The sequence below is a fragment of the Rhinolophus hipposideros genome (genome assembly GCF_964194185.1).
Source record: "Rhinolophus hipposideros genome assembly, chromosome: 8".
NCBI lineage: Eukaryota > Metazoa > Chordata > Mammalia > Chiroptera > Rhinolophidae > Rhinolophus > Rhinolophus hipposideros.
The window spans coordinates 78,425,627-78,449,852 of NC_138054.1; the positions used below are offsets into that span (position 1 = coordinate 78,425,627).

At 45.4% G+C, this 24,226-nt stretch overlaps 1 protein-coding gene across 2 annotated transcripts in view; it reads left to right on the plus strand.

Annotated features, from left to right (window-relative positions):
- Positions 1-5,023: 5,023 nt before the first annotated feature.
- The window catches only part of LOC308501111 (RH-like protein), a 33,532-nt gene continuing 14,329 nt past the window's right edge, over positions 5,024-24,226 (plus strand). The window contains exons 1-6 of one of the 2 annotated variants that reach the window (XM_081056843.1): positions 5,051-5,229; positions 15,273-15,462; positions 19,098-19,248; positions 20,777-20,924; positions 21,810-21,976; positions 23,588-23,725. In XM_081056843.1, coding sequence (XP_080912969.1) covers positions 5,082-5,229; positions 15,273-15,462; positions 19,098-19,248; positions 20,777-20,924; positions 21,810-21,976; positions 23,588-23,725 — 942 coding nt within the window. In that variant the 5' untranslated portion in view covers positions 5,051-5,081. Of the gene's footprint in view, positions 5,230-15,272; positions 15,463-19,097; positions 19,249-20,776; positions 20,925-21,809; positions 21,977-23,587; positions 23,726-24,226 lie in introns of both variants that reach the window. The other variant, XM_081056844.1, reaches the window with a different exon arrangement.

Here is a 24,226-nt window from a genome sequence, read left to right on the forward strand (position 1 = left end):
TGTCCTTCCTCTTTTAGGACTTTCTGATGGGCAAGGGGTTGGGATTTGCACTTGAGCTTCAATTAAACTCAGAATAACCTGTAGAGACCACATCACAGCGTATCACAAAAAAAGGAAATTGCATTCCCACCTTTCAGCAGCTTTGGATATCAAGCCCACCAAGTAAAGCTGGCGTAGCTGCCTTGAACTTTGTTCCTGTCCCACAGGAATCACGAAAAGTTCAGACACTGGGATGGCCACCTCTTATGCAGATACGTGTATCCCCCCAGAGAACCTTGTTAATGGAGGGTGTTCACTGTAGTGCTTAGAACAGAAACAGGATAGAAATAACCCAGCTATCTTACAAAGGGACTGGTCAAATAAATGATCACATATCCCCATCATGGAAGTCAGTGTAGAATAGAGAAGGATGACACATGGCACTGTGTGCAGTCACTCCTCTAAGTACCATATGCATTTTCATCTAATTCTCACAACAACTCTATAAGGTATAGATTATTACTGACACCACATTACAGATGAGAAAACTGTGGCATAGAGCAGTTAAATAATTTGCCTAAGGTCACACAGTAAGTGATAGAGCTAGGATTAAAACCCAGGCAGTCTGGTGTCAAACCTGGGCTCTTAGCCAGCAAGCTATAGTGTTATGTAAAGATTTTCCTGGCTTGGAAACTGCTTGTGATATACTGTTCATGAAAAAAGCAAGTTATCAAACAGTATGTGCTATATAATCCCATTTTTGTAGGGGGCAAAAAGGCATAAATTCACATGAATAGAAAAAACCTGAAAGGATGTGTATACAAAGAAGTAAAACTGGTTTTTGGAGATGCTGAACTCATGGGCGCTTATGTAAGTTGTATGCACCTCTTCATTTTCAAAGTTTTCTACAGTAGACCTGCCAAATGTGTGCAATAATAATAAATACTAACACATATGGAGCATTTTCTACACATCTGACACTTCATGTGTCATGTGTCCTACCTTATTTAATCTTCGCAACACCCTAAGAGATTGACACTGATTTGTCTCCATTTTACAGATAAAACAAATTCAGAAATATTGATCGTCTTACCCAAGGTCACACAGCAGACACAGGATTTGAACCCAGGTTGCCTGACTCCAAACGTCATGTTTGTTAAATGAATGAATAATTAATTTAGCCACATTTTAATCAGGAATGCCCAGAGCAGGATCACACCCTTGGTGTGGAAAAGCTTCTCGAGAAGGAATGGAGGGCCTATGTACCTCCTTGGCCACTGCCCGTGACTGAGTTTTACAATTCTTGGCTCAGGTGAGGAGGGCATGGTGAGTATTCCCAGAGTCCTGTTTTTACAGAAAATGCATGATTATGTGTGAAAGCTGCAGACCTCTCCGACTTGCTTCATCACACCTAGAGCAAGCCTGACCACTCAGACCAGGATGCCAGGGTCATAGAACCACTTGCTCACCTTCATTTCTATAACACAAGTGCCAAGCCTGCTTACATAGTCTCACATTTATAATAACCCTGTGAGGAAAGCAGAACAGCTCATCTTGTTTGACTCACAAGGAAATTGAGACTGTGAGTGGTTTAGTAAATGGAAGGCAGAATTGTAAAGTAGATAAAAGCACAAGCTGTGGCGTCAGAGGGAGGTGGGTTGAATCCCAGCTCTGCCATTTATTAGCTGTGTGACTTTGGGTGCTCCTACTACCTCTCTGAGCAGTAGTTCCTTATTTGTAAAACAGAAGCGATGATGCCTGTATTCACAGGCTTGAGGGGAAGATTAAATGAAATAATGTATGTAGATGTGGACGCGTGGCTCAGTTGGTTAGAGCGCGAGCTCTGGGCAATGGGGCTGCAGGTTTGGTTCCTACATTGGCCAGCGAGCTGCACCCTCATCAACTAGAATGAAGTCAATGAGCAGCTCCCAGGTGGCCAGATGGTTCGGTTGGAGCGCGGGCTCTCGATGACAAGGTTGTTGGTTCAACTCTAGCAAGGGATGGTGGGCTGCGCCCCCTGCAACTAACCATGGCAACTGGACCTGGAGCTGAGCTGCGCCCTTCACAACTAAGATTGAAAGGACAACAACTTGACTTGGAAAAAGTCTCGGAAGTACACACTGTTCCCCGATAAAGTCCTGTCCCCCTTAAAAAAAATAAGGTTGCAAAAGTCTTGGGCCAGTGCATGGCATTCCAGAAATGACAGTTCTTAGTCATTGAACAAATATTTATTGAGCACCTTCTATGGACCAAGCATCGGGTGCTGAGGACACAACAGTCAAAGGTCCCTGATTTCCAGGTGCGTGTTTCTGATATCGGGTGGAAGGAGTGTTTCAGGCAGAAAGAGCAGCAGATGCACCCAGTGCTTTTTTTCTTCAACATTTTATTGTGAAAAATTTCAAACACATACCAAAAAAGTAGAAAGACTTGTTCAGTGAAAAGTCATTCACCTCCCACCTAGATTCAACAAATACCATTTAACTCTGTTTGTTTTATGACATATCTTCCCTAGATCCCCTGTGCTTTTTTGTACCAGGTGACCTGCCTTGAAGACTGTAGACAGACAATCTGGAACTGTAGTCTAAAAACAGGGGACTTTTGGAAGAGTCAAAAGGGAAAAAAAGAAAACTCCCCTTTGAACAAATCTATTGCAAGAGGCCAATTGCAGGGGACACCTCCCTTTATTAAAGAAAGCCTCTCTGTTCAACGAGGAGCTTGATCTTCTTGTCAAGCAGCCAGTCCCTCACTGGGGCAGGATTAGGATGTACAGAGATTTGGGGTGCCATGGACCCAGGCTAGTAGGGGCCACATTCATTTATCCCACACAGAAGGGAGTCCTTTCTTAGGAACCCAGTTTATAAGAAATGCTGATGGCCAGAAAAAGGCCAGAAATCAGAACCAGGGGTGACTATGACGGGCAGAGACTTTTGATCTCCAACCTCCTGGAATCAGAGCACCTGCTCCCTTATTTACTGTTGAGGTAACAGAGGGCTTGGAATCCTCTGTTCCTAGACGTTTCGAATTGGAAGAAGACTTAGAAGCTATCTGGGCTAGAGTTAAGCAGCTAAATATCCAGGTGCACAAGTCAGACTGCCTGGGTTTAAATCCCAGCTCTACTATTTACTAGCGAATCCTGGGCAAATCAGTGAACCTTTCTGTATCTCAAGTTCCTCGTTTGTAACCCAAGACTAATAGTACCCACCTCACAGGGTCATTAACTGAGTATATATATATATATTAAGTACCTAGAACAGTGCCTTAGTAAACGTTAGCTCCAGAAAACATCTGAAGCAAAAATAACCAGCGTTATTGGTTTGCAGCCAATTTTTCCCCTATGCATGTGTTAACATATTGTTATTATTATTTTACAAAAGTGGGAACATACTGTACACACTGTTCTGTAACTTGCTTTTTCACCAAATAGTATGTCCTCCACCCTCTTTTTGATATACCTTAAAAGCATTTTCCTCTGGATTTTTCTGCCTATCTTCAGAACCATCATATTGGTGGCAAGTAGTTTATTTAACCTGTCCTCTACTATTGGACATTTAGGTTATTCTCAATTTTTTTCCTTCTGTGCGTAAATCTTCTGAGCAAGAAGTCAGTGATGCCAACTGACTGTATGACCTCTTGGGTCTTAGTTTCTTCATCTAAAAATAAAATGACAAATTCTATTAGGTGATAAAATTTTCCTACAATCCACATATGAACCACTTCCAAGACATCTCTGACAAGTAGCCATTGGTTTCTGCTCCCATTCCTCTGGTGACTGGGTGCTCACTACCTCATGAGCAGCCTGTTTAATTGGGCAGCTGTAATGGTCAATGAAGTACCACTCATGTTGGGCCAAAGTCTGCCTTCCTGCAACTCCTAGCCTAAGTTTTATTCTCTGGGGCCCCACAAATTCAGTCTGTTCTCAGTGGCCAGTGGCTGGGGCTGTATAGAAGGTAAGGAAATTTGATTCCTTCTTCCTCCCTCCCTCCCTCCCATCCTCCCTCCCTTCTTCCCTTCCTCTTTCCCTCCATCTTTTCTTCTCTCCCACTCTCTTACCCTCCAACCCTCCTTCCCTCTTTCCTTTTCTCCCTCCCTCCCGTTCTTGATGCTTATTATATATGAGATCTTCTGCTAGACACACGGCTATGTATCATCGGAGAAGTTAGTGGCTGCAGGGTCAGACCTAGATCACAGGTGCCCTAAATCCCATTTCCGGGGACTGTCCACCACTGTGGGATGGAAGTGCTAAAGCTGGTGGCCTTCCTCAAATGCACTGTAGTACTTGTGAGCCAGGCCTAGTCCTGGGCTGCTCTGTGAGGAGATGACCAGAGGTGGCGGCAACTTCCGCCTAGAACTAGATAAGGGCTCCTAGCAGGTTTTTACCAGAGCTGGACCCAAGCCTCCTTTCCTTTTCCCTATCTACCCTTAAAAGGTTTAGAAACAAGTCGATTTAAATACAGATTCAAATATAAATAATTTCAACTGTGTAGACCGAGGCGTTAGTTCTCTGTGAGGTCTGTCTATATCCTCCCCACGGTTAGTATTGTTCTTTGTTTTCATTCATTCATTGATCCATTCTCATTTAATACATCCCTATTAATAGCTCACTGGGTGCCCTCTGACACCGTGCTCAGGTTGTAAAGAGAAACTTTGCAAATCCAAAACCCATTCGGAGCTTCTGTTTCCCCATTTGTAAAATAGGAGTGTTGATACTATTTTCTGCCTTTCTTGCAATAACACGGTGAGGGTAAACTAAAGGAATGAATGAAGGAGGGTGCTTATGCTCGGGTGCCAAATGAATGAATGTCCTCTGTTATACTGAGAACAGTGCCTGCCCTACAGTAGCAATGCAGCAACTACTTGTTGAATGAATAAATAAAGGAATAATTGAATGAATGAATGAATGTTGAAATAAATGCATTTCTTCTCCCTCCCTGTCATAGTCCCTCTGCTCTTGCCTTAACTCCATAGACAGGCCAGCAGAGCCAGCCTTGCAGCCTGAGATAAGGCCTTTGGCGGGTATCTCCCCATCCCTCCCTGGAGTGGGTGTGGGGACAGAGAGGTGATGCCTGGTGCTGGTGGAACCACTGCACAGAGACGGACACAAGATGGGCTCTAAGTACCCACCGTCTGTGCGGGGCTGCCTGCCCCTGTGGATCTTAACACTGGAAGTGGCTTTCATTCTTGTCTTCTTCTTTTTCACCAAATATGAGAGTTCCTCAAAGAATCAGAAGGAGCTCATGGGGACCTATGGAGGTGAGTGCTCAGAGGGGAGGTGGCCACAGAGGCAAATAGCAGGGGCAGGGGAAGAGGTTTGTGGTCCCTCAGGAGCCTAGGTGTTCCTCTCCACAAAGTCTCTGAAGAAACGGGTTCCCTCATCTCCTTCCATAGGTTGCACGAAGACCCAGCCAACAATGTAGGCTCTCCTTTAGGACGAGTGCGAGCATCACCTCTTCCATGAAGCCTTCCTTCATGGATTTGTCAGGGCAGAATGAGGGGGCCTCCTTTTTTGTGTTCCCAGAGTTCCCTTTGCCAAATAGTCTGCATAATTCTCTGCTTCTCTGCTTCCCGCCACTTTTTTCTCCTTAGCAGCAAGGAATTTCACATTGTTGATGGGTTTTTGTTTTTTTAAAATCTTTTTGTTGGTCTCTCTTGCTCATTTCTTTTTTATTTTATTTAAAAAAATTTTTATTGGGGAATATTGGGGAACAGTGCTTCTCCAGGTCCCATCAGCTCCATGTCATTGTCCTTCAATCTAGTTGTGGAGGGCACAGCTCACTGGCCCATGTGGGAATGAAACCAACAACCCTATTGTTCAGAGCTCGCGCTCCAACCAACTGAACCATCCGGCCACCCTCTCTTGCTCATTTCTGTACCAACCTTCTTTTAGAAGCTTTAGCCTATTGACCCTCTCTTACCCCAGCCTTCTAACTTAGGGGCTGGGCAGTCTGCATTCTGTCTGCAAATCCAGAGCCATCAGGTATGGCTGAAGGGGAGTGTAGGATGGTTGTTATTTTATACGTAGCTAAAAATATTCACAGACAGTGATGAGAACAACTGTAAATAAGACGGACGTCCACAGTGGTGTGGCTTTCGCTTTTTATAAAAATTGAGATGAGTTTTCAAGCATCTCAGTGGACAATGGAGGGGTCTCCTTGAGTGATGCTCCTGAGATAAAGGTGACACTTGAGTACCTGCTGGTTCCTAAGTGATGTTAATTGACTAGTTAACTGGAAGCAAAGGGAAGCCACCCCTGGGCCCTAAGCAGTGGAAAGTAGGACTAAGAGGTGAATAATGGGCTGGCCCAGAGGGGCCCTTGGCAGAAAGGCAAGGTCTGGGCACAATTTTAATTCCTTCCCATTTACTTTAATTCTTTTCAATCCAATACAATGTAATCCAAGGCATTCATTCACTTATGCATTTAACCCTGTATTATACCCTGTGTGGGATCCAGACACATGCTAATTAGAGCTGATATTTATTGAGCACTTACTATATACCAAGCACTATTCTAAATGCTTTACAATGAACCCTTATATTAACCCCATGAGATAGGTACTATTAGGATCTCTGTTTTTTGTACAAGGAAATTAGGTGCATGGATGTTAAGTAATCTGCCCAAAGTGGCTCAGCTAGCAATAACATGGCACATTTAAATTTAGGCAGCCTGGTTTTAATTTCCATTCACTTAACCATTATGCTTTATGGTCCCATTTTATAGTGATGTTGAGTCACTTGTCATATAACTGGTAAGCATAGGAACCAGTATTCCAACTTTGTAGACTGGCTCCAGGGTCCGTGTTCCTCCCCCCATGCTGTCGTGCTAACACAGGTATAAATTGTCCTCAGACACTCACTTTATATGGAAGCACAGAGGAGGGCCCACAATGCAGGCAGGGCAGCTAGTGGTATCACGGAAGGCTTCTGGACGGTGGTAACTGCCCAGCTAGGTCTTGGAGGCTCAGTAGGAGTTAACCATGTGAAAATGGAGGGTCAAGAGCACAGTAGGAACCATTGTGTATGCACTCATTGGTGCAGACCAGGCTAGGGTTTGACAATGCAGTGTTGTTAGAACATAAGGTGGACCCATTGGGTTGAGTAAGGAGTTTGACCTTCATTCTGCTGACCTAATAGGAAGCAGGAATGTGACAAGTTTGGGTTTGGAATATGGAGAAAGACCTTCCAGGTCTGGCATAGGAAATGGGGGAACAGACATGACTTCAGTGGGGGAGACCAGTGTGGAAGCTGTCGTGTAGTATGGACCAGAGGACTTCATCTTTTCAGATTGTGCATACCATTTTTCTAGCATAAACACCATATTTATATGTTATACGAGTACTCAAGTACTGCTGCGTGAATATATTTTATACATTACAATACATATGTACAAATTAGAAAATTCAAAAGAGATCAAAATGAAATATATAATATTTTCCAATTATTGGTCATGATGGTGTCCATCAATCTCAAGGCAAGGTCTGTTGTCACCATTAATGATAGTGAATGTAAATCCATCCCTCAGAGTCTCCTTTTATTTTAATTATTATTTTTTAAATTTTTTATTGGGGAATATTGGAGGACAGTGTGTTTCTCCAGGGCCCATCAGCTCCAAGTCGTTGTCCTTCAATCTAGTTGTGGAGGGCACAGCTCAGCTCCAAGTCCAGTCGCCGTTTTCAATCTTTAGTTGCAGGGGACACAGCCCACCATCTCATGCGGGAATTGAGCTGGCAACCTTGTTGTTGAGAGCTCATGTTCTAACCAACTGAGCCATCCTGCCGCCCCCCTCAGAGTCTTCTTGATAATTTCACATTATCTTGGTTGACATCTTGTCATCTGATTAAACTGACATTTTTTTTAAACCTTGAATGTGACTGACAAAAAGTTTGCATAAGGAGACATACCACTCTGCCCTTTTGTTTGTATGCTTGGCTGTCATTATTATTTTGCCTTCCATCCATGTAAACTATAATAAGTTATTTACACCAGTCAATTCTAAAAAAGACACTTTTGAGACAATCAAAAAATCTGAATATAGCATGAAAATTATATGATGTACAGGAATTACTAGTTTTATTAGGTGTGATAATAACACAGGTGGGGGTTTTTTAAGCCTTTATTTGTTAGAGAAGCATATTGAAATGGAATGATGTCTGGGGTCTGCTTTATGCCAAAAAGAAAGAAAGGAAAAAAAAGAGAGAGGAAGGGAGAGATGGAGGGAGTGAGGAAGGAAAGGAGGGAGAGAGAGAGAGAGAGAGAGAGAGAGAGAGAGAGAGAGAGAGAGAGAGAGAAAGGAAGGAAGGAAGGAAGGAAGGAAGGAAGGAAGGAAGGAAGGAAGGAAGGAAGGAAGGAAGAAAGGAAGAAAGAAAGAAAGAATGAAAGATAGAAAGAAAAACACGTGGACAAAGATAATAAAAACAAGATTGGTTCTGTATGACAATCAAGGCTGGGAATGGGAGGTGAGGTTCACCATGCTACTTACTCTCTCTGTTTTTGCATACGCTTAACATTCTCCCTAATAAAAGAGTTATATAATAATAATAATAATAATAATAATAATAATAATAATAAACCCTTCCATTAGTTGCAACATGATGAATATGGAAAAACACACATCAACCCCTTCCTAGTGGCCCGATATTCCCTCAGGGCACGTTCCAAAGCTAGAACAGCTTCTAAATTGTCTGACTACCCGAGCAAGTGAGAGGAGGCTTCCGGGTTAATCTGACTTAAATACTTGCAGAGTTGCAAACTTCACCATGTGCCTTTAGAGACAGAATAACTTAGATCAGTGGTTCTCAAAGTGTGGTTCTCAGATCAGCTGCCTCAGCATCCCCTGGGAACTGGTTAGAAATGCAGGTTCCTGGGCCCCAGTCCACACCTACTGATCAGAAGTCTAGGGGTGTGGTACAGGAATCTGTGTTTTACCAAGCCCTCTAAGTGACTCTAACACACACAAGAGTTTGAGAACTACTAGAGTTAGATTGATTCAAATCTTGACTGCTTCTTCTTCCCCCCGCCCTTCTTCTACCTCCTCCCTCTCAGTTCAAAGGGTTGTTTCTCAGTCTAGTTGTGTAGGACACAGCTCCCTGGTACATGCTGGTATTATGAGCCAACCCCCAGGCTGAAGGGGTTGGTCACCAGTCCTCGCCTGCTGTCAGCCACGCGCATGGCAGCCTGCCGTCCAGCTTCTCACGACAGCTCCAGGGAGAGCTGTTGTTCATAATCTTAGCTGTAGAGGCCACAGCTCACTGGCCCACGTGGGAATCGAACCTGCAACCTCAGTGTTAAGAGAATGGCGCTCCAACCACCTGAGCCACCGGGCCGGCCCAACTCTGCTTCTTCTTAGCTGTGAGACCTTGGGCCAATTACTCAACCTCTCTCTACCTACATTTCAACCTCTGTGACATGATAACAATTCTTATTTCATTAAGCTGTTGAAAGGACTGAAATAATTAACACATATAAAGACTGATACAAGATTAGCTTTCATTATTAAAAAACTTTAATTTCTCTCTCTCTCTATCTCTTTTTTTTTTTTTTAGTAAAAATAAGTAAAACTAGATAGAGGTGCTAATATCTTCTTCCAGCAGCCCCTATGGAATGTCTGGACCATCTTCTGAGGTGTGTGTTCCCTACTTTGATGACACTAGTCTGGAGAACCTGTGATGGGGCTAAATGGGCAGGGGGAAGCAGAGTCAGATTCAACAGATATTTAGGAGATAAAATCAGCTGCACCAGTGAAAATGAGGAAGGAATCAAAGATGGCTTCAGATGTGTGATTTGGCAGATGAAGGTGCCAGTGGGAGGGGCAGGTTGTGGGCAAATGGGGAGGGGCAAGTTGTGGACATATGTTCATTCTGGGTTTGTGATTGAGGTGCCTATGAGACACTTAATGAAAGCAGAGTGTATCAGTTATCTATTGCTGCATAACAAACCACCCCTAAACTTGGTGGCTTAAAATAGCAACCATTTAATTTGTTTATGATCATTATCCTGGGAGTCAGCACTTTGGGCTGGGCTCAGCAATGTGGTTCTTCTGTTGGTTTCACCTGGCATCTCCAACCTGAAAGTTTCACTGCAGCAGACGGCCTCAGATGGTCTCATTCACATGTCTGGCAGTTGGTGCTGGCTGGGAGCCAGCCCATGTGGTGCCAGCTGACTAGCCCAGACTTCTACACATGGCAGCAGAAGAGTTACCACAGTAACAAAGGGCAAAACCCAGTGTACAGGTACTTTTCAAGCCTCTGCTTGTATCATGTTTATTAATGCCCCACTGGCCAAAGTAAATACAAGGCCCAACCCAGGTGGGAGGGGTCTATACTGGAAGGCATGATTCACTGGGGGCATTGCCATAACAATCTATCACAGAGCCTGCTCTATGGCTGCCAGATTGGGGGAAAAGCCTAGGCCCTGCACTGTGACTACCATCCAGTTCCCCCTATACTCCTCAGAAGCAGGGAGGAGAGCTACTGAAAGATGAGAGGGACTTTGCCAGTGACATATAAATACCCCCAAATCCTGATACCTTCTACATCTTAGCCTTGGCTGTCCCTTTGATTGTGAAATCTCTTTCTCTTCCCAGGCTGCTACAGGGGTGGGGTGGGAGTAGAGGCCGTGGGGAGCGGAAGGAATCATGGGGCTCCATGGATGGTCCTAGTCTGGGACTGCAGAGGTCTTCGCAGTCAGCAGTGGGGAGCACAGTGTGGTGGTCAAGCCTAGAGCCTGAGGGCAGAAGCTGGGCCTGGCTTCAGAGCTGATGGTACTAGAGTGTCTATGGACCAGAGCGAGTGGCAGAGGTGAGTGGGAACACAGAGCTAGAACCACAGGGGCAGCCAGGCCCAAAGAGGGGGGAACAGTCTTGCCCAAAGTCACACAGCTGACAAGTGGTAGGCATGGGATAATAATTATTAATGCTCATTATGCACCCAATGCTAGTCTGAGTGATTTGCATGAGCCAGCAAGCTCAATGCTCACAGCAATCCTCTGAGCAGGTGCCATTGTTTCATACCCATTTTACAGAACAGGCAACTGGGACACAGAGGTAGAGCCAGGCTGTGAACTCTGACAACCTTACTCAAAGGCTCACACTCTATACCATTACACTATATATGAGAGTCAAGACGGTGTAGTGCTTAAACCCAGAGAGTCAATATTCAGAAAACCAGGTCTTATATTAATTTTTGCTCCAAAAGACGAGTTAGAGCTGATTGTCTGGCTAGGTCTTGTTTTCAGGGAAACAAGGTAGCTGTGTGACCTTGGCTAGTTACATCACCTCTCTGTGCCTCCCTTACCCCACCTGTAAAACAGGGATAAGAATAGTACCTACTGCATAAGGTTGCTGCAGGTTAAGGCTGTAAGGCACTTAGAACAGAGCCTAGTACGTGGAGGGCTCCATATAGATGCCTGCTGTTACAAGGATGGTAATTATTGCCTCATCTCATGCTGCTGGGCTCCCAGGTTAGACTTTCTTTCTCCAAGTCATGGGGCTTTCGTAAACATCCCCTGAGGGCCTGTCTTAGACTATAAAATTCCTTTCTGGGGCCCAGTCATTGGGGCCCCTGTCACACATCCACTCCTTATCATCCCTGAACAGCTTAAAGTCATTAGCTTATCAGACCAGTGGCTGACGCAGGGGCCCTGAGATGTACAGGCTGACACCAGTGGAAATGCCTCAGCTGGGACACAGCCCTGAAGTGGGAGTCCAGGCAGTGAGGCTTGAAGGAGCAGGTGTGGGCCTAGGGCACTGGGAGATGGGGAGAAGAAGTGGGAGGGTGCAGGGGGGGTGAGAGAAGAGGGGCCTGATATCAAATGTTATTTACTGGCCAGTATGGGGTGAATGGGCTCTGTCAAAACCTCCCAGAAACTGCCACCCTAACTTCATCCCCCTGGTTCCTCTCAGGAACAGTGTGGGGCCTTGGGGAGGAAGGCCCTGAGCTCCAGTACCTGGCATCAGGGGAAGCAGCTGTGCCTGATAAAGCCCCCACCCAAGATCTTCTGACTTTCTAATCTTTAGGGCCCCACCTCTGCCATAATCCTGGTGACCCTCCTTGCCCCAACCAAGGATCCCCACTTTGGAATATGCCAGGGCAGTGAAGTCCTTAGAGAATTTCAAGTCCAACTCCCATGTGTTACAGACAAGGAAACCGAGGCCCAAAGAGGGCAAGGGACTTGCCTAAGGTCCCTTAGGAAGGCGAGGGCAAACAAGAACAACAGACAGTCTAGCCTGTGGAAGGATACTACCAGGATTCCAGAGCCTGGCTCTGCTGCTGGCATACTGTGTGGCCTTGAGGGAGTCGCAGGCTTTCTCTGGTCCCCTTCTGTAAAAGGAGAGGAAAATGGAAGGGTCTCCCTACTGGTAGAATCTTCAGTAAGTCTGAACCCTCTGCCTATAGTGTTGCTCCAAAATGGCAGATGTGTTTTTTTAAACAGATATATTTAATAGAAGATTGAATATCTAAAGTGGAGTGTGCAGTGTCCACAGATCCCACCACTCCCAACTATGCATTGCACCCTTCATACACATAGTTTCCTGCTTGGCTTCTGAAGGAACTTGAGCAATCCCAACAGGAACCCCTATGCAAAATGTGCCCGGCCCACCCCCATTCCTAAGAGGATGCAAGCAAGAGACTGAGACGTTGCCTGCACCCACCACCTCCCTCAGGTCAGAGAAGAAGGTACTGGAAGCTGAATCCTCCTGAATGCTCATTTCCCCACGCACTCCCCCAAACCTCAGATCCCATGGAGGTCCTGGGGTCAGGGGTCTCCTACATCCCAGTGTTGTCAGATTGATCTGGGAACATTAGCACCTACTCAAGACCCTAGGTATGTGTGTTTTCAATGAAAGTGGATTTAAATGTACCTTGAAGGGGCTTTCTGAGACTTTGCAGAGTTCTGGGTACGAGCACTTCCTCACTGTTATCAGAGCCGGGGCTGGAGACCAGTGGAGACCAGGTGAATTCTTACTGCTGTGATGGTGATGATGATGGTGATGATGAATAGCCACCATTTGCTGAGCCACATGCCAGGCACTGTGGCAAGCACTTGAACAAAACATTACTTCCTTCAGATCTCCCAGCATCCTCTGGTGGAGGTGAGGACACAAATAACTGCCATTATTTAGCTGATGAGGAAAGTAAGTAACCTACAAGGCTACAGGGCTATGAGGTTGAAATATATAAACTGCCATTTTTATAGGTCAAAAATGGTCAAATGTGGGCAATTTACTACGGTTTAACCTAATAGGGAATGACAGAGCTGGAATCAAACATAACTGTCTAAACTTGAAGCCGGTGCTATTTTTCTTTTATTAAAAAAAAATTGTTTACTATCTACAACTGGTTGTAGAAAATTTAAACACCGAAAATCTTAAAAAAGTAAAACTGGGGCCGGCCGGTGGCTCAGGTGGTTAGGGCTCCATGCTCCTAACTCCTAAGGCTGCCGGTTCGATTCCCACATGGGCCAGTGGGCTCTCAACCACAAGGTTGCCAGTTCAACTCCTCCAGTCCAGCAAGGGATGGTGGGCTCCGCCCCCTGCAACTAAGATTGAACACGGCACCTTGAGCTGAGCTGCCACCTTGAGCTGAGCTGCCTCCTGGATGGCTCAGTTGGTTAGAGTGTGTCCTCTCAACCACAAGGTTGCTGGTTCGACTCCCACAAGGGATGGTGGGCTGCGCCCCCTACAACTAGCAACGGCAACTGGACCTGGAGCTGAGCTGCGCCCTCCACAACTAAGACTAAAAGGACAACAACTTGAAGCTGAACGGCACCCTCCACAACTAAGATTGAAAGGACAACAACTTGACTTGTACACACTGTTCCCCAATAAAGTCCTGTTCCACTTCCCCAATAAAATCTTAAAAAAAAAAAAAAGTAAAACTGTCCCAAACCAGAGATAATATTCACAGGGGAAAAAATTCCTTCAAGGTCTCTCTCTCCAGGCAGTTATACATGTGTAAAAATACCGTGTTTCCCTGAAAATAAGACCTATACCAGAAAATAAACTCAAGCATGATTTCTCAGCATGGCATCCCCTGAACAGAAGCCCTAATGCATCTTTTGGAGTAAAAATTAATATGAGACCCAGTCTTATTTTCGGGGAAACATGGTAGCTGGTGTTGGTGGATAAAACAGTCTTTACTATTCTTAGTGATTCTGTGCACTATACCATTGGATTCTGGCAACCTGACAATGGTGGTATGACTATTTTCCTCATTTAATAGATGATAAAACTAACAGGGCACGTGGTGCTGTAGTTAAGGGACAGGCTTCACAGCAGACCATTTAGGTTTAAATCTTAGCTCTACCTGCTGGGGTAAGTTCCTTAACTCCTCTGTGCCTCAGTTTTCATAGCTATAAAATGGAGGTAACAGCACACACCTTGAAGGTGGGTAAATTAAATGAAATAGTCTATGTAAAATGATTAAGACAGTGTTGGTACATGGTGACCACTTAATAAATCTAGGCTGTTATTAAAGCTCAGAGACATTAAATAATTAGATTAAGCCCACGTAGCTGGAAAGTGCCAGAGACCTTGATTTGAACCCAAGCTTGTCTGGTTCTGGAGCTCAAGCTGCTAACCATCTTTCAAGCCTAGAATGAAATCGAAGAGTCCACCCTTTTTCTTCTGCTGGATCTCTCCCTAACATTAGGTATATCTCTTGCACTCACCTACCACCACAGCAGCCCCTCCACCGGCTCTGAGGTTGGAAAGTTGTGGGTCATCCAGATGGTCCTGATGCTTTCTGCTGGCCCACCAGGTCCCTCTCAGCAGGTGGCAAAGGGAGAGAACTGTTTTCTGTGAAGATAATTTGGTTCTGGCCAACAGAACCTCTGGGCCTGCTTCTGCTCCCTCTTTTCTGCATGACCTGAGCCAAGCCTCTGGCTTCTGTAGCTTTATTTTCTCATGTGCATCATCGGGAAGTTGAATTTGATCCTCAACAGCAGCAATAATTACCTTTACTGAGTGTCAGCGACTTGCCAAGCACTGGTCCTAGTGCTCTACACTTGCTCATATCATTATATTTAACAATAACAATAATTGCTACATTTCCTGAGTATTCACCATGGGCCCTGCCTTTGTGCTTAACTAGCATTAGCTCAGCTAATCCTTACCTCAACCCTGTATAGTATGCATATGCTATCCCCATTACTCAGATGAGAAAACTGAGGCTCAAAGCTGATCAAGTACTTTCAAATGATCTCTATTGTCCCTTCCAGCTGGCATTCTGTAAAACTCTAATTTTATGCAACCTTCTACCTTGTCTGCTTTTCTTCCTCCTACTCAACATATCCTCCTTTAGCCATCTTCCAAGATGTTACCGTCATGGCGGCCCTTGGCTTGGGCTTCCTCACCTCGTCTTTGTGGAAACATGGCTGGAGCAGCGTGGCCTTCAACCTCTTCATGCTGGCCCTCGGTGTGCAGTGGGCAGTACTGCTGGAGGGCTTCCTGAACGTGTCCTTCTCAGGGACTGTGGTCATCAATCTGCCCAGGTAACTGGGTGGCTACTGGATCACTTTTGGGTCCTTGAGAGTAGGGAGCCCAAGAGGGTGGGTACTTGAAGAGCCAGATGTCCCCTTCTCTTTTTAGCACCGAAGCCATGTAATATTTAGGACATACTTGTACTGACAAATTAGTCCTTGTTTATCTGAAATTCAAGTTTAATCGGGCTTCCTATATTTTATCTGTCAACCCTACGTCCAGATCTACACCTCTCCCCAAGTCCTTTCTTTATTATTGAGTATGTTTTTGTAAAGTCATCCAATCAATACAGATTTAATGAAAAATTAATAGAGATTAGACAAAAAGAAATAGAAATGTCACACTCAAGAGAGACTGTCTCTTGAAAAGAAAGACGTACTCTTAGTCCTCAAATGCTGGTAGACAAGAAATAGCCGTGTCTTTACTTTCTTTAAATTAATTTTGGTCCATTGAGGTGCATTTATATAAAATTCTAAGAACTAGCAAAATTAACCCACGTTGCTAGAAGTCAGAATAATTGTTACCTGGGCAAGGCAGGGGTTATTAATTAGAAAGGGGCACAAAAGAAACTTGTGGGATTCAGTAAATGTTCTCTATGTTATCCTGGGTGATGGTTACACAAGGGTATATATACATATACACAAACATATACATATACATATACACCTACACATTCACATACATACACACACATATATATGTGTGTATATATATATATATATATATATATATATATATATAGCTGTACGTGATTTTTGTGTTTTTTTTTTTAAAGACACTAGCGCTTGTTGACAGGAGGAACTAGGTAAAATTTTTCCTTAAAAATAGTTTTTATTTGTTTTATCCAACTCTGAATCTCTGTCATGCCCAGATGATGGTAAATCCTATTTCAGGCATCTTGGGGAACCTGTCACTTCTTAAGGCCACTCCATTCTCCCCTCTAAGACCCTGCTGGGCACTGCTGTTACACATCTCTCCATGAGCCAGGCACTATGCCAGGTGCTTCACAAACATTTTGTTGTAATTCTTCCAGTAGGGGTCTAACCTGGTATACAGGCAGGGAAACAGAGACTCGGAGACACTTGCCTAGGCTCACACAGCTAAGTGGTAGAAATGACTTTAGCTTTACGTATGCCTTCCAGCATACTTCAAATAGTTATGATATGAAACACAGTCTAGTCAACTCCCTATTGGTCCTGGAAAAAAATAATCTCCACATTTTTTCTCCTAAAACGTTTTAGAGCTAATCCTCGTGGGAATTCAATCACTCCAATAACTCCATGGGAAGTGACCAAGGGCACTCTGGGGACTCTGACAGTGGTGGCCCTGGTCTGGCGTTTCTGCTGCCTTGGCATAAGGTCACACAAGCCTTCATCCTCTTGTGTGCCAGTCTCCGGGCATCTCTGAGCTGTTCCCTCTTCTGACACCCTAACTGCAGGGACCTGTTTGTTCTTGGCTTAATCCAGGGAGACCAAAAAAGTCATTTGCAGCCTGAGTGAACGCCCCTGCCCAGCCTCTGACCACTTGGATCCTCCCAGCTGTGACCCCCTCCTGGGACTGGCATCACAGATTTGAACAATGGGCACCTTCCTGACCATCCCAGCTGGGTTGGACTGGTGGGCAGTGCCCAGGCCGGCCCCCCAGACTAGCACTCTCTTTCTCCCTGAACCTTACTCCCTCCGTGCTACCTGACTTGGTACTGAATCGTTCTGCCTTGAGTCACCCATGACCGGTTCCTTTAGGGCAGGGACCTGTCTTATTCAGCTTTGCCCTTTGTTTTCCTCACATAGTAAGGACTTAGTATGGTTACTGGAACAGAAACGAAAATAAAAGGAACCCTAAAAGTTGTGATTATGTGTAACGCCATTATTTTTGAAAGGCCCAGGAGGGCTCCCCCTAGAAGATAATCACAATAACCAACCCTGTTATTGTGCTTGACATATGCACTCACTTTGCCCTCACAAATACCTCCACAGACCTTGCCTCTACCTAATAGACAGAACACTGAGGTATAGAGTGGTTAAGTTAATTTGCCCGAGAGCACACAGCCAGAAAGTGGCTGAGTCAGGATTCCAACTTAGGCAACCTCAACACAGACTGCACTCCTACCCACTGTACTTCACTGTCTCAACACCTTCCTAGCCCCAGCTGGCCCCTGAGGTCTGAAATCCCACCACTGGCACACATCAGTTTCAGTTATGCCTTTGCCTATTAAATGAGCACTCTCTCGAAAGACATAACACAGCCAGCCATGGCAAAACATTGAGTAACCCCCTACGCTACATAATTCCGGGTCCCTGTGGGACTCCTTCCCATGCCCTTTGCCCTCTGACCTTCCCTCTGAAGTCCTCGAGCCTTAAGCAGGAGGCTTCATCGGCCACAAACACTGGGGAGGCTGTGTCCGGACTTCAGAGCACCGGCTTTGGATCCAGGCCAGCTAGGTTTGACCCTCACGTTTGTCATTAACTAGCTGTGTGGCAATTGCCAAAAATATCTTCTGTTCTAGTCTCAATGTCCTCTTTTGTAAAAGGGAGGAAATGAATGGTACCCTAGCACCATTTACAGAGGGTTACTTGGAAGATTAAAATTTAAATGAGGTGACATGGTTGCAAGCCTGTTATACATGATGCTATAAATTATTATTATTATTGTGGTGGTGCTGATGGTTGTAGTGTCGTCGTCATCATCATCTCCCGGGGGAGGAGGGGATCGCAGAGCAACGTGCCCAGAGGAGGGTGGGTTGGTTTACTCAGTGACACCTCTCCCAGGTAGCCTTCCCTGATGAGTCCAGGCCACACAGTCTCTCCCTCTAGTGAATCCCTCTAGCCTCATTATATCGCGGATAGTGATATCAAGGCTCATGATGTCAGCCCTGTCCCCCCAGCTGAATCCCAAGTGCCTCGAAAACAAAAATTGTTTTCTTCTCCTAAATCCTCACATTGAGTTTGCTCATTTGTCAAGGGAAGGAAAGAATCAATCATAGCGCTGATAGTCCCGGCTTCTGTTCCTGGGTTAGGTCTTTGTGCTGTCACGGTGCTCGACACACATGCACGAATATTCCTTCTAATCCCCACAGCGCTGCCTTGTGATAATTGTATATTCATTCTTATCCACAGATGGAGAAACAGGCTCAGAGAGATTAAATAGCTCCTCAAGTGGAAAAGCTGAGACTGGCTTGTTCTATTTCCAAACCCAGTCTCTCCACTACGGTGGAGAGATGCGGGTGGCGGGTGGGCTGCTAGGTGAACAGCGCCCTCTATTGAGCATCTGTGAGTGATGACGGCAGAAGAGAAGAAGCCATGGGCAGAATCCTGGTTGTCAGATCCCAGAAGGAGACTCTGAGGGAACATTGCTGTGAGAACCTCAGAGCAAACTAAGTATGAATGAGTGTGTACAGATCAATTCCTAGGAGTGTAAATGCCACCCTAATGGGGGAAAGGGACGAAGGAGACCCCAGGCTGGGCAGCATCAGTCCCCATGGAGGTAGAAATCTTGTCTTCTTGTTCTCCTACTGTGTCCCCCGTTTCTTGAACAGTGCCAGGCAGACAGTAGACCCTCAACAAGTGTTTGCTAAGTGAGTGAATGAATGAATGAATGAATGAGAGGCATCCTTCTTCGTCATCCCTGTCTCGTCCTCTTTCCCCAGTATTCAACAGGCCACCATGAGTGCTATGTCTGTGCTGATCTCAGTGGGTGCCGTCCTGGGGAAGATCAACCTGGGGCAGCTGGTGTTGATGACGCTGATGGAGGTGACAGCCTTTGGCGTCATGAGGATGGTCAGCAAACGAATCCTCAGCGTGAGTCATGGTGCTATGAGGAGATGGAAGGGGAGGGTGCCACCTCCATTTGGAGGCTTCTGCGATTTAAAAAAAAAAAGAAAGACAGGCCCAAAAGGGGTTACAAAGTGTGGTCTATACTAAATGTTTAAACATAGCAAATGAATGCCTTTAACTCCCAAAATATAATACTGCAGGAATCACAAGATAATTATGGGATGTATAAAAATATAATTAATTCCCAGGACCTCATTGGCTATGGTCCAGCAAGCTGCATGGCCAGTGTCTGCTTTCAAACCAGTCAGTGTGTGTCCCTAACCGTACATGTGACATCATTGGGGAGATTGTCAAAAGTCTAAGCCCAAGGCCAGCTGTGAAGGTAATGCCATGCCCAATGGCTCTTCCAGCTCCTCTGCTGTAGCCGTGACCTTGTGGTCAGGTACAATTAAGTAAGATAAGAGCTGATCACAGATGAGAGAGCTGATGCCCAGAAAGGGGAAGTGATTGCCCAAGATCACACAGCAAGATAGTGGCATTTGTCTCATTACTGGGGATGTTAACTCTGATCACTTGTTAAGTAGGGTCACCAATGGACACTTGTCTCATTAGGGAGACCACCTCAGGGATGATATAGATGCCTGATCACTGCACTGCACACCTGAAGCTGAAACTGAACAATACTGAATGTCAACTACAATTTTATATGTGTATATATATATATATATATATATATATATATACACATATATATATATACACACATATATATATATATACATATATATATGGTTACAAGAAGCAGAGTACAACATTAGGAATAGAGACAGTGGAAATGTAATGGCTATGTGCGATGTCATAGGGGTAATAGATGGGGGGAAAGGGGTTATCACTGTGTGAGGGACCTAAATGATAAATGTCTAACTATTACATTGTTTTGTACACCTGAAACTAATTTTAAAAAAAGAAGGTTATTACAATAATTTTGGGTAACAGTGAGCGTGGCTTAAACTGCTTAAACAATGAGGTGTGGTGGTATAAATTCTGCCAATTCTGGACATTTTTTGAAGGCACAGTTGATAGGATTTAGGGGTAGCCCACTACATGAATTATTAAGGATTAGTAAATTTGATATTCATAAAGCAAAATTAGCATATATCTAGAATTTACTAAAGACTTCAGTTTGGTGTCATAAAAAGTCTAACTTTTTTATGTTGCGAAGTTTATATCACTCATCTCTCCATGAAATTCCGCTGAAAAGTAGGAAGCAGTGGGGGGTGGGGGAAGTGGCCATGTAGCTTTTGGTCCCACCTAAGTGGACCTCAGCCAAAAGCATTTAAGAGCTACTGATAAGACCAACCAGCAACCTCCCTGGAATAAACGCTCAGTTACTCATGGGGCTCCTCTGAAAGGGGAACCGCTGGTTTGGGTAAGCTCAGAACACTCATGACTTCCAGCCACATCTCCTACACAAAGCTCAGAACTTTCTCCAAGGAACATCGGGATTTGCCAGTGGGCAAAGGGTACTGACACTCGCTGGCTTTTGTTGCAGGTGGAAGACCACACAAGTATGATGCACATCCACGTGTTTGCGGCCTATTTTGGGCTGACTGTGGCCTGGTGCTTGTCAAGGCCTCTGCCCAAGGGAGCGAAGAAGAAAGATCAGATGGCCACGAGCCCCAGTTTGTTTGCAATGCTGGGTAAGGACAAGGTGGGTGGGTGGTTTCATACCTGAATGAGCAAGAGGCTCCAAAATGTTCTGCGAAAATCTCCTTTCCGGGGTGGCCAGTTAGCTTGGTTGATTATGAGCATGGTCCTAATAACACCAAGGTTGCCGGTTCGATAGCCACATGGGCCAATGTGAGCTGCGGCCTCCTTTAAAAAAAAAAAAAGAAAGAAAGAAAGAAAAAGAAAATCTTTCCCGAACTGCCCTGGGTGTCTGAAGTCCCTCTATAATGACTCATTTCCTTAAGTGGTGTTTGATGAATTCACACCTTTGAATGAAGCCTTCCCCTCTAGGGAACTTCTCTTCATTCATATCCAAAGGAGAGGAGAGACGTTACATTTGAGTTAAAATAAGTGTATCCAATCGTTTTGTCCTCAGCTTAAAGGAGAGTATTGGAGGAGTGATAAAAGTAGGGCCCTGGGTTGGAGGAATGAAAAGGGGTGGGAAGAAAAGGGTTATAATGGTATATTTTGAAAAGCTGTGTGAAAATGATGTACTCAGGCTGTTGGGAGAGGCTTAGAGGAAGTCAGGCAGTGGGCTGGCCAGCAGGTAACTGAATGCCAGGCCATGGGGCTGAACGAAAGAGGCATGTTGATTCTTTTTTCAAATAAGCCTATGGCCATCACCAGCCAGAGTCAGGAGGCCTGGAATTTGGTGATTTCAAGTCTCAGAACCTTAGTTTCCTTGCCTGTGAAATATGTTAGCTGAACCGTACCAACCTGAGATTTCAGAAAGGACACATGACTTGCCAGAAGTCACATAGCTAGAAAGTGACTAAGCTGAGACTTGCCGGCTCCGCAGAGGCTCAGGCTTTGGAGCAGCAGTGCTGGTTCTGCCAGTGACCCTCTCTGGCCCCCAGGGACCCTCTTCCTGTGGATGTTCTGGCCAAGTTTCAACTCTGCTCTGGTGTCCTCCCTAAAGAAAAGGAAGCTTGCCGTGTTCAACACCTACTATGCTCTTGCGGTCAGCGCAGTGACAGCCATCTCCGTGTCAGCCTTGGCTCATCCCCAAGGGAAGATCAACATGGTGAGGAGGGGGGCTACCCTTTGGGGGACACACAGATTCACGTCTCCCCTACCCCCATCCCGCGCCAGCCCCATGGCTCGGGAAAGAGCTTGCTGAGTGGTAAAGCCTTGTCTGTAGTTTCGTAGAGCATAAGGAAGAGTGCTAGGTTGTTAAAATGGGCCCTGGAACTGAGGAGACTGGGAAATGATCAAAGGCTTACTGGGGGGAGTAATTTAGTCCATCAGCGTTGATGAACTCCGTGTCTGCTAAGTTTGAACCCGTGTCTGCTAGTTACCAAAGCCAGCCACTCTGAGCAACAGTCAGCATAGACAAAGTAGAATAGAATTAGTCAGCCTTTCCCCAAGAAATTGTTATTATTTATTTATTTATTTATTTATTTATTTATTTATTTAATGGGAGGCACATCTCACACAAGAGCGTGAACATCCAATCACCACCCTTTCCCTAATAAATTTGAAGATTGGAATGATCAGGATCAGAAGTGAAGAAATATATTACCCTAGCCATGTTCCCTTGGTCAAGCCACTTAAATTTTTGAACCTCAATTGCCTTATATATGAAGTGGGAATTAATAGATAATGCATGTAAAGTGCTTCATGTAGAATAAGTGCTGGGCAAACGTTAGCTGCTATGATCAATGGGGCCAGGAGGTCGTGTGTGAATTCTGGGAGGAGAGATAGGTGAAGAGTGTAGTGCTAAAGACAAAACAGGTTCCCATGATGATCAGGGCTTGGGGTCAGCCAGCCAGAGGTGGTGGGGAAAAGTCTACACAGTGAGGCCTGGAGAAGAGAGAATGTGGCCATGGGTGATGGTTAACAGTACAAAGGGGAGTTATGTGTCCCTACAGGTGAACTCCATGGTGACTCAGAGTCCAGGATCAGATAAGGTGGAGACATCCAGGGAGGCAGCTTTGGCTATTAGGTCAGCGAAGCCCAGAAGCCGGTCCAGGGGCCCAGAGCTCCTAGACCTCGTTAGAGTTGAAGGGGGCAGGGGTAAGTTGAAGGGGGCATGCTCTTATAAGATCATGGCAAGGCCCAGTTCTGGCAGAGACGTGACCTAGGAACACAGGCCAGCTTATTGGGTCCAGTTATACAGGGTGGTATAGGTTACAAAGCAGCCCATCATCATCATCATCATAACAATAATAATGGCTTATATTTATTGGGCGTTTACTCATGTTCGATGCCAGGCACTGGGGCTAAAGGTTTTACATGTGGTAACTCATTTAATTCTTACAATACCCTATATTAAGCAGGTATAATCAAAACCTCATTCTTCTGGTGGAAAAGTTGAATCACTGAGCCATTAGGTGCCCAAGGACACATCACGAATGAGTGTGAAGGTGGCTGGATGCTGAGTAACTGTGTTTTCAAGCTGATTCCCCAAATGCCTCCCAATCAGGGTGACTGCTCCCTGAACCTGAGAAGTCGGGTGAGATAAGAGCCTTGATAAGGGCTGGATAATCTCAACAGAGGGGAGTGGATGATTTCAGGATCAGCGAAGCAGGGAAGACATTACAGTGTTGCCTTGCTACCAGCTTGTTAAGTAACTTCGGGCAAGATGCTGTCCTCTGTGCCTTGCTCCATTCACCCACGAGCTATTTCTTTGCAGGCTCATATCCACAATGCAGTACTGGCAGGAGGTGTGGCTGTGAGCGCCCCATGCTACCAGATCCATACTCCTTTTGTTGCCATGGTGCTGGGCCTTATAGCCGGGCTAATCTCAATCGGGGGAGCCAAATGCCTGCCGGTAAGGAGCTGGGCAACTAACACCCTCTGTTTGGCTTAGGTCAGCAGGACCCTGGAACCATAATAGGCCACCGTGTGTTGCCATGGGCTGTGCTAGGCAGGTGTTGGCACCTTTTCACTTTGGCTTCAAAGCCAAACTGCCCAGGTTGGATGATGTATTTGTTGGGGTATGGGGAGCAAGTAACAGAACCCATTCAAGCTTGCTCAGGCACAAAGGGGAATTGGTTATACGGCTCCTGGGGTGTCACAGAACCCAAGGACAGCTGGCACCAGGGACAAAAGTGTTGCGGGGAGCCCAAGAAGTCCCCGCTCTTCTTATTTCTTTGCTTTTCCTGAGTATCTGCTTTATTCTCACTTTGTACACTTTCTTCCTCTTCTTCTACTCTTACTCCACATGGTGGAATGTTGCCTCTCTCTTCAAGAAAGCAGCTGGGTGGACTCTCTTGACCCCAATTCCAAGTTCTCTGGAGAAAGGGCTCATTGGTCTAATTTGGATAATGTG